At 34.9% G+C, this 14336-nt stretch overlaps 2 protein-coding genes and 1 long non-coding RNA gene across 6 annotated transcripts in view; 2 read left to right on the plus strand and 1 right to left on the minus strand.

The window, feature by feature from the left end:
- The window catches only part of LOC108368391 (uncharacterized), a 2734-nt gene extending 1254 nt beyond the window's left edge, over nt 1-1480 (plus strand). Inside the window, exon 2 of the long non-coding RNA XR_001848359.1 lies at nt 477-1480. This is a non-coding gene — a long non-coding RNA (uncharacterized LOC108368391). The remainder of the gene's footprint in view (nt 1-476) is intronic.
- Nucleotides 964-3448, minus strand: LOC108368388 (uncharacterized). 3 transcript variants are annotated; one of them, XM_017623241.1, is made up of 5 exons: nt 3210-3448; nt 2948-3074; nt 2297-2498; nt 1986-2235; nt 964-1897 (listed from the first exon to the last, which is right to left on the minus strand). In XM_017623241.1, the coding sequence occupies exons 2-5, from the start codon at nt 3071-3073 to the stop codon at nt 1810-1812; spliced, it is 666 nt and encodes a 221-aa protein (XP_017478730.1). In that variant the 5' UTR covers nt 3074; nt 3210-3448; the 3' UTR covers nt 964-1809. The 3 variants fall into 3 exon arrangements, with proteins under 3 accessions (XP_017478730.1, XP_017478731.1, XP_017478732.1); XM_017623242.1 differs by having other exon boundaries at nt 2948-3118; XM_017623243.1 differs by having other exon boundaries at nt 2948-3137.
- Nucleotides 3449-5153: 1705 nt separating this feature from the next.
- Nucleotides 5154-14336, plus strand: part of LOC108368387 (peptidyl-prolyl cis-trans isomerase-like) — an 18866-nt gene continuing 9683 nt past the window's right edge. Inside the window, exon 1 of one of the 2 annotated variants that reach the window (XM_017623239.1) lies at nt 5154-5594. In XM_017623239.1, the coding sequence (XP_017478728.1) occupies nt 5337-5594 (258 nt within the window). In that variant the 5' untranslated portion in view covers nt 5154-5336. The remainder of the gene's footprint in view (nt 5595-14336) is intronic. The other variant, XM_017623240.1, reaches the window with a different exon arrangement.

Genomic DNA, 14336 nt, shown 5'->3' on the forward strand with positions numbered 1-14336 from the left:
TACATTCACTACGCATTCTCCTACTCAGGGCTGGCATCGAGTCAAACCCTGGGCCAGAAACATACACCTGCTGTGTATGCCGAAGACGATTACACCACAACTCCACCTCAGTCAGGTGTAATGCCTGTGAGGGGTGGAGTCACCTCAGGGTCTGCTCGGGACTACGGACACACAGACAGTGGACCACGTCGTACGTGGCCCCCTGTTGCTCAAACAGAGCAGCCTCCACGGCTAACCATAGTCCGCCGGATGTGCCGAACGAATGTCCGGCATGCGGAGAGACCCCACATGACTCGAAACATCTCTTCGCATGCCCGGCAAACCCGACATCCCTAACGGCCTTGTCCTTATGGGCAAACCCCGCAGAAGCTGCACGCTTCCTAGGGTTGCCGTTAGTGGAACTTGACGACAACGACTGAGATACCAACCGATCTGGGCGGGGTTGTTGTAGCCGCTACAACAACAACAACAACAAGGTATGTCACGCCGCTGCAGACAAAAAAATATGCCTTCTTCAGGGCCGCCCTGCCATCGGGCATAGCGCGAACCATACGCAATGGCTAAAGGGGCCTGAGGAGAGCGATATCCATTTTCCGTAATAAAAAATTAAAATGCTGGCTGATGCTCAACGCGAATTCCTATAAGAACAATGTGGACCTTGATCGATCATATACATAGTAAGATTCTAACTTAAAGAAAAGTACGAGGATATTTAATTTGAAAAGTATTTTATTTTTTGAGAAAGCAAAGTATTCTACTAAATAAACCACAACAAATATGTGCAGAGTATTTAAGTGTATTGAAATATTTCGAATGTTAAGCTTGTTTTTATTTATGTAAAAGTGTACGTACGCTACTCAAATAATATCAATTCGACACTAACAATTGCATTGAGTGTTTTTAGATCTTTAATCTATAGTTTCTTACAGTAATTTTTACTCGCTAGTTTAGTTTTTTCTTTTGTTTTTTGTAAATGTGTGCGTGCCCAACAAATTGCCGCGCCTTATCTAAGCGATAATGTAATTGCTTACAGCTACGAGATTATGTTATTTAGTTTAAAATTTAATAGAATATTTAAACACATCTCGTTTAATGTACAAAACCCGTATCAACAAAATGCAAAACCGCGTACCAAGATAAATTAAAATCGCGCATGTGAGGTTGCATAAATTATTTTCTAGAGTAAAAATACTCAGTTTCAAAATGGTTCTCTTTTTTATAAAGCAATCACAATTCTGCCTAGTATATTTCAGGACGAATGGATAAGGCTTTAGCCAAGAGCTTGTGTGAGCAAATCCAATTTTTGGTAAAAAATGTCAGTTACGCGGTTTTGTAGAACGACGATACGCGGCTTTGTATTTTAAACGACGATATGTTGAAAATCTAGCAACCGAATTCATAAAAAGTAAAATAGATTTTAAGTGCATTATAGTTGGAATATTTGTATGAACATGCAATTTTTTAAAGCTTTTCAGAACTACATACATTTTTCATTCTATGAATAAGGTTATAAGTACATGTCCTGCTTATTCATAACTTAAGAAAAAATATTAAATAATATTCGATCAAAGACATGTTAATTGTCCGAAATGAAAGTTGAAATGGTATACTGCTGAATCCATCTGAATTATACCTTCGTATCGATTGGGGGTCAGTGCCGCTACCATATGTCTTGCTCTCCACCCACATACATTAAATTTTTGTGACAACTTATAAAAAATATGTCCTATATTCAAATCCCATTCATACTTTTAGCAAGTAGCCACCAGCTGCGGAATCGATTTACATAATCTATGCCAATAAATGATTTTAAGCATCATCGAGGCGACCCATCGGACGCAAGACAATACGCGGATCGGGTTCTAACATACGATCCGATTCTTCAGCGCTGCTGAGACTGCAACAAAATTCGTATTTGTTTTAAAAACATTTATGTACATATCTCAAAACGCATTTTGTATCATTCAAAAACAAAAAGCACTCACCAATCTTTGTTGTCTGGCATCAAATTTCTACGTTCTTCTTCATCACCACGGTGTGGCAATTCTGAAACTGGAGCATATTGCGTATGTGATACCAACGGATCTGTTGAAGGATTTAACGCCATTATGCCTTCACTACAACCGCCACCATTTTGGGAATGCAATTGTCTAGCTAGCGATTTCTTCTTATCAAACAAAGGACATTGACAAACAACACAATTACGTCGCCAATCAGCCACTGTTATATAAACGCCTGAAATTATGCAAATAGACTATGTAATGAAAATGCATACATAAAAACAAGTTAAACTTACCCAGGCAAAACAGTCCGATTAAAATGAAAAAAGCACCTGACACAATCATGCTAAGTGGTAGTTTAGCACAATGGATAACCGCATCGTCGTCAGATTGAAAATCATTTGTGTCATTATTACCATAAATATGGCTGACGATGGTACCAGCTACTATCGATATGCCAGATGCCAAACATAAAAGTCCAAAAAATAGCAGCATTAGCTACGAATTTGAAATTTATTAAAACAAAAATATTAGCAACCTTCGCTTCATTTAATATATATAAAGTAAACATTATTTTTCAAACGATTACACATATAAAACAAATATGCGCCGTGAGATACCTAGTATGTATTCACTTACATAGGTATGTACGTTAAGTTATTGCAAAATAATTTAAAACAAATGCAGCGTGAGAGAGAAACGTAAGTTGTAAACTGCCTACTTTTAAATTAAATTCATTTTCGGCATTTTAAAACTCGTATAGATATTTTAAATTCGTTGTAAGTGAAAATCATTTCAAATTAACTTATTTACAGCATACATTTAGGGGTTTTTCTTCTCGACCAAAATATGTTTGAAAGTATTTTAATTTGCTTATAGATTATTTAGTAAACTCCGGCCTAATGAACTTTAATTCGATTTGATTAATTGGATGCACCATTACCTACCTGAAATCGATGACTGCTTAACATCTGGCATGCTAATGCGCGCCTGCTGTTGTTCCTGCCTGGTCGAGGTTCATAGGATACCGAAACGGTTGTTGGTTGATAAACTGGTTCTGCTCCCATGGGCATTCTGTATTGAAATCAAAGTTTTTCGTTCAATATTTTGTTCTTTATCTAAAAATACAATGTAGAACTGCAAGCAATTGGTTTTTCATAACAGCAAACCTACAGATTTGAAGGTCAACACCAATCCTTCCGACTTTACCTTATTTTTTATAATTTACTGTATCTCCTACGGCTCCTGCTTCTATTTTTTCAAATGAATAGTCAGTTTTTATTTTTTGCACTTGTTTACGTTCCTAGTTACGCAAAGTTCAATGTTGTAATTATTTTCCAAAATATATACGCGATTGTCAAATGCAGATTCTAATTTTTTAACAATAGAAATGCATCCTTCGCTATCCAGTATTAGTATAAATAGTGTTGCCAAACGACTGCGTAAACGTCAGCTAGCGAAAAGTAAAATAAAATCAAGTATTTATCAACACTCAGAGTTGTAAAAAATGTTACTGTTTGGAAGCTTTAAAGCTCAAACAGTCAATGACGTAGCATAGACGTAGGGTGACGCAGACACGATCTACCTTATGGGATTCGCATGTTAACGAAAACGGTGGCGTTGCCGTTGCTTCTCCCTCTCTATCAACAGCAAATTTAATATGCTGCTACGTACGTCAACCTACGTTTACGCTACGTCCTAGACTAACTGCGCTTTTAGGCTTTTTCACTTTTCTCGGTNATGTTAACGAAAACGGTGGCGTTGCCGTTGCTTCTCTCCCTCTCTATCAACAGCAAATTTAATATGCTGCTACGTACGTCAACCTACGTTTCCGCTACGTCCTAGACTAACTGCGCTTTTAGGCTTTTTCACTTTTCTCGGTACGATGTCACGCTACAACGATTCCATCTGGAGAAATAACAAAATCACTTAAACTTTTTCTAAGAACCATACTGAGAGTCCTATATGTATGGAACTCAAAAACAAAATAATAATTCAATATAACTAATTAGGCTTATTACATTCGCACACGAACTGTCAGTTTTCTCGCATACGAGACATTACCAAAACAAAATTTTTGTTTGTGGGCATTTCATCGCATACCATTTCAGTGCGAATACATATATTGTTACAGGCTAAATAAAGGCTGGTATGCAGCTCTCAAGAAATACGTCATTTTGTATGAAAATTTTGATTTTCCTAAGAACTGCACACCGGCCTTTACCTAACGGCCCATCTCCACAGGCAAAAGTTGTTGCCCACCAACTGCCATTTTTCTTGCCTGGAAAAAAATTTATCAGAGGCAATATTTGTGAGTGGGTATTTTTTATCTTGTTAAAAGCATTTGTAAGATGGCTATTTTTGCCGGGTGCTACTTAAAAAATTAAAAAAATATGCTCTTTCAAACCCAAGCAAATAATAACAAATATTTTAATAGAAAACAGCACAATTTTAGCTTTTGTATTGAAATATCAATAATGTTGCCTCCACGAAGCTATCGCGTAAATGAAAATGAAGCTGTCAAAGTACCAAATTCCTGGCAATATTTATCAAGAGAAAAGCTCTGATAATTATTGTTTGCGAAGAACAATATGCGGTCTCCATGGGCAAAATTTTTCCTGATAACATTATCAAGATAAAAACCTTTGCCTGTGGAGACAGCAAGTAATATTCACGCACGCCGTCAATTTACTGTCAAACATTTCCGATGCACCGAAACCGTAGCTTCTACCGCCGATTAGTGCTAATCAGACATTGAACAACCGGCCCTTAATGTTTTATTCAATGTTCAATGTGTGTTTTATTTAATGTTCAAGTGCTGATTCTTTTTCTTCCCCACAGTAAATTTTAATCCATTTACACACGGCGATTTTTGTTGCCGCAACTCGACGTTTGTGGGAGAGAGCGTGACGAGGAAAGGAGAGGGGCACCGAGTTGCTCGTGCTCGGGCAACACGCTTTGTGCTCTCGTTCGTCTGTGTAAATTGAGTTAGCGGTTCACAGCTGACAACAACAATTGCATACACAAAAATGTCCCGAAAATTTTATTGGTTTGCTTGAGCTGCAGTGGATGCGACGCTATTATACGTACAAAAATTGCAACACTGGGCGATTATAAATAACACTCGTTTCGAATCGATAACGAATCTTACATCTCTATTAAAAAAAAGATTAGGTAACACCAACAAAAGGTACACTGGAAATACAAATCTTGAAACACGTCTGTTCATTTTGCACCTATACCGGTTGTGAAACGGCTGTTGGGAAGGCTTTGACATTTGACTGTGTTTGACGATAATCGCCGGTATCTATTCCCACGTGTTGTTATCGAATTAAAATGGCGATTTTTGGCGCAACAGCAACACTGGTACGAGGCTGCTGCCGCCAGCAACGACCGCTCGCCATCTTGGCAAAAAAATCGAATTTTCTACAAACCGGAATCGAAGTCGGACAGCTTCATTTCCAATTTCAGTCTCAAATAGGATTTCTTGGTGTTCGTTTCGCGAGTAAAAGCAGTAAAGGCAAAATGGGTCTTCCCCGTGTATTTTTTGATATGACTGCTGATGGACAGCCTCTAGGACGCATCGTTATGGAGGTATGTAAAGTATTTTCGTTTTCCATTTGTAGAGTTTCATTAAATGCATGAAATCCATAATTTTTCACTACTTTTAAGTAGATTTTCAAGTGCATTAACTAGCGGCTATGTGTGATTTGAAAGTGTATTTTGTCTGAGTATCAGTGGATGAGCAACATTTTTTTAAATTTGAGGTTATATTGATATTACGGAATGTGCGAAAAAACAGAACCTAGAGAAATTAATCGAAATTGCAAAATTTGCAAGTAAATTTGTATTGGAAGGTGTCTACTGTCGGGACGTGGTGCAATTTCTCTACATGGCTGCGCATACTTTGACAAGCGAAAGCAAGAATACATGTACCTGTGTGGGGTTTTCATTCGCCGGATTTTCAAAGTGTGAGTCAATGGTGGTCGATGACGCCAAGTCAACAGCTAGGTGGCCAGTTTACGATGACATTTTTTAACTTTGGATTACAATATGGAATTCTAATAAGCACTTATGTATTTACATATGTATTTATCGAGTTTGGTATATTGTAGTCAAGCAACGATGGAGCGACTTTTCCATTGAGATTTTTAACAGACGGCCGATATCAAGTAGCGGTACCACGTGTTGTTGGATAGAACAAGGTGGTTAGGAAGCTTCAAATGAAAGCGTTTTGATTAACATTGACCGGACCGGCAATTGACTAGTTAAAATGTATAGTGGAGAAGTAATCGCCGCCGGTAATCTGGAGGAGTGTATACGCCAAGGAATTTGTATTCGTTAAGTGCCGATGTTGATGTGCTTTTTTGGTAGGTGTGTGGATGTATGTTTGTAAGTAAGTGCGAGTGTATGTATGCAATGTTCTAGAAGAGGAAGACTTGAGATTAGTAATTTTCCATTGTCAGTTTTCCAAACTCATTCCAGTGGGAATTAGTAAATAAAGAAAGCGTTTTTGGAAAGGTGTTAAATGCGACAAGACCTATTTTACATTTTGTTTGTATATATTTATTTTTATGCACGTGTGTCTGCATTCAATAAACGGGTATTATCAAAATGACCATGTGACCTTGAGTGGACAAGTTGTAAATGGCATTGTACCAAAGGCTGGGTTGTTTGCATGAGAAAGAGATGGAAATAGCTTTTATTGCGTTTTATATCCTCATTTGTATGTATGTATGGAGGAATGTGAAAATTCTATGGGCTTTCCAAAGATTTAATTTAAACTGTATATTGATTTTTTGCGGTGTACAAAAAAGTGTGACACATTTACGGAAATATGGCTTAACTAGATATTGTAAATTATAAATATAGTCTAAATTACCATTTTGTTATCATGAGATTGATAGATAAAACGATGCCATATCAAAATCCAATATATTGCGGTCTAATTGCATTCATGGTCACACATATTTCTCGATAATATCCAAAATTCCCAATTCGTATGCTCCTTTCATATTTCATATTCATCTTTATACCATGTTCGGACCGCCATTGAAAACAAGGGGCCTGTTCGAGGCACCTAATAAATGCGGCATTACTGCCGTACTGATGAAAACTTGCAACACTGTTGCAACTGCCCAACTAATAATACGTTGCTAGAAATCCACCAAGAACGTGATACTTTAATAATTCGCGCAACACTGCGGTTGTGATTGCAGCTCGAACAAGCCCATGTTTTCGTCGTTAAAACTGGTTTTCGAACNAGTGTACAAAAAAGTGACATATTTACGGAAATATGGCTTAACTAGATATTGTAAATTATAAATATAGTCTAAATTACCATTTTGTTATCATGAGATTTATAGATAAAACGATGCCATATCAAAATCCAATATATTGCGGTCTAATTGCATTCATGGTCACACATATTTCTCGATAATATCCAAAATTCACAATTCGTATGCTCCTTTCATATTTCATATTCATCTTTATACCATGTTCGGACCGCCATTGAAAACAAGGGGCCTGTTCGAGGCACCTAATAAATGCGGCATTACTGCCGTACTGATGAAAACTTGCAACACTGTTGCAACTGCCCAACTAATAATACGTTGCTAGAAATCCACCAAGAACGTGATACTTTAATAATTCGCGCAACACTGCGGTTGTGATTGCAGCTCGAACAAGCCCATGTTTTCGTCGTTAAAACTGGTTTTCGAACTAAACTTGTGTTTTCGTCCATGTAAAATCTGTCAAACGAAAACCAGTTTTCGCTGAAAACTACTTGAAAACTTCCGTTCCACTCATTCCGTCTACTATTTTTTTTTTTTAGATATATGTATGTATTTATCGAAGTGAAAGCACAGTATATACAGTAATAAACCTTTTTGAGTACTCGTCGGGGGGGGTAAAATCTGATCAGGGTTGATAATAGGTTATTTCCCGTATGCAACGCGGGATCCCGCGGGAGCCAAAAATAGCCCAGAAATCATTCCCGTACTCAACAAAATGGGTAATAGAGAGCGAAAATTGGAACGTATTGGATCGTAAGTGTCCACGATCCAGAAAATGAAGGTCGCGCCATCTCTTCGTCGATTTGACAGCATCCACCCAATCGCTGACGTCATAAAATACTTTTGTTTACATTACAAAACGCGAAAATTTTTGAGTTTTGTGCTTGGTGCGTTTTTGGTGCTTTTGTTTTTAGTTTGAGGACACCAAATTGGAAAATCTTAAAAAAATTGAAGCAAAATTTATAACAATCGTAAGTGTGGTAAGCAATTTTAGAAAAATTTAAACAAAATCATGGCACAGTGACAATCATAAGTGACGAAAGAAATATGTGGCAGCACCTTCAATCATGCCAGAAGAAATCGACCGTTNACCAAATTGGAAAATCTTAAAAAAATTGAAGCAAAATTTATAACAATCGTAAGTGTGGTAAGCAATTTTAGAAAAATTTAAACAAAATCATGGCACAGTGACAATCATAAGTGACGAAAGAAATATGTGGCAGCACCTTCAATCATGCCAGAAGAAATCGACCGTTGTGCAAGAAACATTGATTTTTGAATCGGCATCCTTACAATAAAATTATGTATTCATATAAAGTCCATAAAATACACCAATAAAAATTTGGTGCTTTTTCAAAGTCAAAACTTCGCAACACTGTCTTTTGGTCGATGCTTCCTCTTTTTCTTGTCGAGTTCGTCTTGCTCTCTCATTTTGGTATTTTTTGACGTCACGGCCAGTTGCTCTCAGCTCGATTGGCGCAATCTTGTATTCTATCATTCTTGATACATACATATGTATCATATTCCGAAAGAGAAATGGGCTTAAATACACATTAAACGCTATCAGGATGCTAGTGGCCCTCTTGAACATCATAATTGATCCAGACAGATTAAAAGGGACTCATAACCACAAGTCATCCGACACATAACGGCAAATACGTACATATGTATAGTATAAAACAGCTATATCCATATACATACATTCGCATTGTCATTAATTATATCGTTCCAATTGTTTGAAAATTTTTAGTTAAACATAAATTATTTTGTATTTTTTGGTTACCGTCACTAGATGCGGCGTGACGCGATTGAATGTCCTTTATCATTATTAATCCATAAATATTGTGCAGTTTTGGCCTAAATACACACAAAAATACATATACATATATGTATGTAGGTACATACATCCATATGTAGGTATTTAAGAAATTTTATATGACCGATAATTAGGGATTAAAAAATTGTCCTCAGACATGCTAACACAAAATCAAGCTAATTTTTTTTCGTATGAGAAAAGGTTATATAAATGTTTAACAAATTATTGGTTTATAAAACTGTCTGGTTTTGTCAACCATGTCATGTCATATTATGTGCATGCTTATAGCTAATTGACTAAAGAAAGTCACAACTCAAAATACGATATTTTTTAGCTAGTGACACTTAAGAGCCTGTCAGACGTGGCAATATTTGAGAAAAAGAAATTTTATTTCGATGTGTGAACAGCATGAAAGATCCATGTTGCAATAAACAGGTGAAGTAATAACAGCTTTCTCGCTTTATTTTTTGACATTCGGCTGTCTAATGCTGGATTTCCACTAGGCATTAAATGGCAAAAATGACAAATGACAAAGTCGGGCATTAAAAAATAATCGTGTCATTACATTAAAAAAATAGTCAATAAGTTCATTTCCATATGGCATTTTTTAAATGGCATACATTTTTTGTCATTTCAATGCGTAGTGGAAATTCGGCATTATAGTAAAATTTTAGAAGCAATTTTTCAAATAAGGCAGTGTCAGAATTTTTCTTCTCGCTGTATTTACCTCACCTGGTATAATTCCGACATGTTAAGATCTTTCTGTCACTTTTAGAAAATCAGTTTCAGAAATAAAAGTTGCAAGGTGTGACTGCAACTGAAGCGAAAATCGATTTCGGAAATATATTTCAACTTGCTCGTGCTGCACTAGCAATTTTTATTTCTTCGCAAGTGCTGTCAAACTAATCGAGTGTTGCCGTGTGGCAATGATCGTGACTTTGTGTAAAATGATAGAAAATATTGTTGAATTAAATATCAAAAATGCTTGAGATGTATTATTTTACTTAATATACTAAATTGTTAAATTATTGTTTACATGGAAAATATTTTAATTATAACCTATATTTTGTGGTTTTAATTTTTGCTTGTTTTTTGGTTTATGTTGTTTTGACTGAGTACGGGAACAATGTTGGTTGGCGCTAGCTTAAATTATAGAGTATCCACAAAGGATTGATAAATAAATCTAATAAAGACTTCACCTATTTATAATTTCACCATGGGGTAATGATCGAAATCCGGAAAAAAAATTTGCACGCAAATGCAACAACAAAGATATGATCCTGATAGAGATCTGCTTCAATTTATGATCCCCGTTTGTTTTGCTTCACTGACAATTGTGATCGTTGTGTAGTATGGGTTGTTTGCACCGCGCTGCCAAAATTATCTTACCCAAACAAACCGGCGTGTATGCGAATCATCCTTTTCTATTTTTTTTTAATAATAATGGCAATCATTTTTAATAAAATTGCTTTCTTTTTCAACAAGCTAACGTCGAGTATTCATCTTTCGTGTTTTCGTTCTCGATTTTACAAGAGGAATAGCAAACAAACGACAACCCCACCGCCCATGGTTGCATTTTAGTATCAAGAAAGATTGCCAAAAACTCATTCGCTGTGTGAACAGCCAAAAAGCGATTTCAGAAATTTTTCCTGCATTTCGCATTTCGGAAATAAAAAAACATCGTTCGAAAGACACTCTGCATGCAATGTGTGACTTCTCATGCAACTGCTTTCTGAAATTTCTCAATTTGACAGCCTTTTCGAAATACATACATATATTGCATACGAAATATATTACCACGTCTGACAACGCTCTTTACTTAACGTTATATCATGCTTTAAAATTTGGTAAATAAAACTGAATGAGAATAAATAACTACAAAACTCTTTAAATCAACAGCGACAATCCCATGAAAAGTGGCCTTTCAAATAACTATTACTGGTGTCTTTCTCGCCTTACAAAAGCGAATTGAATATTTAATTTGTTTTTGCGACTACTCAGAAGAAAAGGAACGGTGTTTTTAATACATGTTATTGAAAGCAACCAAGTCCCGTTTGGACATACACTTTTAAGTTAATAAAGGATATCGTTAGCAATCATTATTGCCATTAGACTTTACATTTCCAACCATTTTTACCTTCCTTTTATTAGCTCGGGATGTAACTATGTAATATTGATGCGTCTAAAAGATGCAGCGATTTCTATTCTCAAGTTACATACCTGATGACAGTACGAATGGCAATTATAATAGGGAGGTTTAAGTTTTTTAAACTATAATTTTATTATTTGTATGTAGGTATGTATGTATGTAGATTAGGGTGGGCCAAAAAAAGGTAAAGTCGGTATTTGAATGCTCTCACCCCTAGGACTGTTCAATACCGCGAAAATATACCCATATTTTTTTATTAAATTTCTCCGATTTTCGAAGTTAGCCTAAGAAATCGAGCTATGGTTCTTCGAAGTTCAAAATAGAATCTTTGGCTAAAAATTATTTTTTATTATTATATGTAAATAACTAAAAAACTAAAAATACAGTCGTAGATCGATCTCCTTTTGCTCTTATTTAAATGGTATATAACTTTTTTTTGCTAACTTATATTATAGGTGCTATAAGGGGCAAAGGTCGGATCTTCGAAAAATTAAAAACCTTATATTTCAAACAATTTTGAACCGATGTTTAAAAAGTTGGTATCCTTGTAAACGTGATAAGACCCCCTTCTTCTCTTCTGATATGCATATTTGTACACTTTGTATGTAAACATTTGAGAAAAAACATTTAAAAGGAAAAAATAAATTTTTTATATAAAAAAATATATATTTTCAACAAACAAATTACTAACAGATTTTTAAAAAATTGAAATTTTTGTTAACGCAATCAAATCTTTCTTCTAATATGCGCGTTTGTATACTTCGTGTATAAAAATTTGAGAACAAACACTTGAAAGCAAAAAATATTTTTTTTATAAGGAAAATAAATTTGAACAAAAAAATTACTAACCGATTTTTGAAAAATTGTTATCGTTATAAAGGCTACCAGAAAACTTAAACTTTCTTAAACCCAAAAATTTTGTTTTATATAACTTAATAATTATTACGTTGTATTTTGTTTCAAAAACTATTCATAAATAATTTAAATACTTTTTTGAAAATAACTATTTGAAATATATTTTGAAAAGAACAAGGTAGGCTGTTACCTGAAATATTCGTTTTCAAACCGTATTTAAACAATAGAAAATTTTGTAGAAATTCAGTTTTTGTTCAACTTTGAAATTGGATTCTCATAAAAGTTGGCTTAACAAGTGAAAATATTGGAAATAAGCAACAAGAATTAATAAGGCGAACTTAGCACAGTGCGTAGGCAACTGGCTGAGTCAGTGGGATCGTCGGTTCGAATCCTACTGAAAGAGGTCTGATGAGGAAATGTGGAGATTTCCGAAATAGCTATCACTTCTACCATTTTTTCAAATTATTGTTACTTTTCCACAATAAGTTTTAATAAAAAAAAAAATGGCCTCGAGCTCAATAAAAATTGTTGAATAGAACTAATAACGTTAGAAGGACGGAATATTGGAAATTTCCAAGGATATTCAAGATAAAGTTTTAAAAGGGCATTTTCAATACTTATTCGTCCTGGTGCACCCAAAAATTATTATTTTTCCACAGAATTTTTCCTTTTAATTGATACCTATATTAATATTCTACAATGCACCGCATCTTTTAAATAATTTTTTCATTCAATCATATTCTAGTAATTTCAAAGTGCTTTAAAAAAAGTCTTGACGTCAGAGAGAAAAACTAAAAACGCAGTTTCACTATATTTGGCCCCCAGTTTTGTAAACATATTGATTTCTTCTTGTGTAAAATTGACTGTCGCACGGTGTAATAATATTAATTCGTTTATTTAACCATTTTTGCTATTAAAGATTTTTTATTGGTTCCCCATTGCATTTTCTGGGGTTCTTGGCGGTCCTATAAGATCTAAAGACTTAAAAAACTTGGTTACAATTGGGTAATAATACTGGAAAGCTCCTGAAGAGAAGCAGAGTTTTCCAATCGAAAAATATTGGTTTTCGAAAATTCTATACCATGAAGGGTATCTTTTTTCCGGTATAGAACAATCCTTAGGGGTGGAGATAGGGCTTTAATTTTAAAAATTGTTTATTTCAAAAAGATAAATATTTCATACTCGTGATTTGACCCAGCAAAACCCATCCTTCGCTACCTTTTAAACGATTTTCATACTTTTTTTAAAGAGTACAAATGTTAAGTGGTTTTCAAACAACACAATTCTCGTATTCCCTTAAATCACACAAGAAATTAAGAAAAATTAAAGCATGTCTTTAAAAATTTCTTTTTAAATAACTTGTTTTCAATTTAAATTTTTTTGTTTAAATACGAGATATGCGGAAGTTTTGTTGTTCGCACACCACTAATTTGTGATGATGAATATTTTTCTGTAATACCTCAGTTATGCTTACTTGGCGTTGTGTGGGAGTTGCCACATAAGGAATCTGTTAAAAGATCCTTGCGTGTAAGCGGTTACCCATCGCACAGCCTTACATATGTAGAATTCTGTTGGATTTTGATTTTTATGTAAAGATGGAATAGCAGTGCAAAGTATGCATAACTGAGCTATAAGCAAAGCATTTGTGTTCGCAATGCAGACTCGCATGACGCCTTAAGCTTTGAGCGCAAGTAAAACAAGACTCAGACGACCTAGACTATAACTTTGTTCAGTGAGAATGGCTATATGATGCACTCTTTCACAATTATAGCATAAAGTTTGAATTTGTTGGACTGTGTTAAGTTGTAAAATTGAGTCACAATTTGGCTTGATTTTTTTTTTCATGTGGCTTAAATTTCGCCTTTGAAAGAAAGCTTACGTAATGCCGGATTGATGTCATATATTAGAACAGGTATATGTTGTTCATCATATATGCATATACACTACATATGTACATATTGTACATATGTATGTACATTGTTTGTTATGCATGTATGCAGTATAAAAAAGTATACTTAGGTGCAAATGTATGTATGTGAAGTTTGCAATAATAGGTGTTGTGTATTTGTTATTTTTTCATTTAATTTTTGTTAATTATTAAATTTATGATTGCAAATAGTTGAAATGAGTCAGAAATATGAGATTCTTTGTGACATACCCAGAAGATAATTTAGGTAGGCCTTCTTAAGTGAAGCCATTCTAAGAGACGTACCCTAAAGGGA

Source organism: Rhagoletis zephyria, unplaced genomic scaffold (assembly GCF_001687245.7).
Source record: "Rhagoletis zephyria isolate East Lansing unplaced genomic scaffold, Rhagoletis_zephyria_1.1 Rzeph_scaffold_03097, whole genome shotgun sequence".
Taxonomy (NCBI): Eukaryota; Metazoa; Arthropoda; class Insecta; order Diptera; family Tephritidae; genus Rhagoletis; species Rhagoletis zephyria.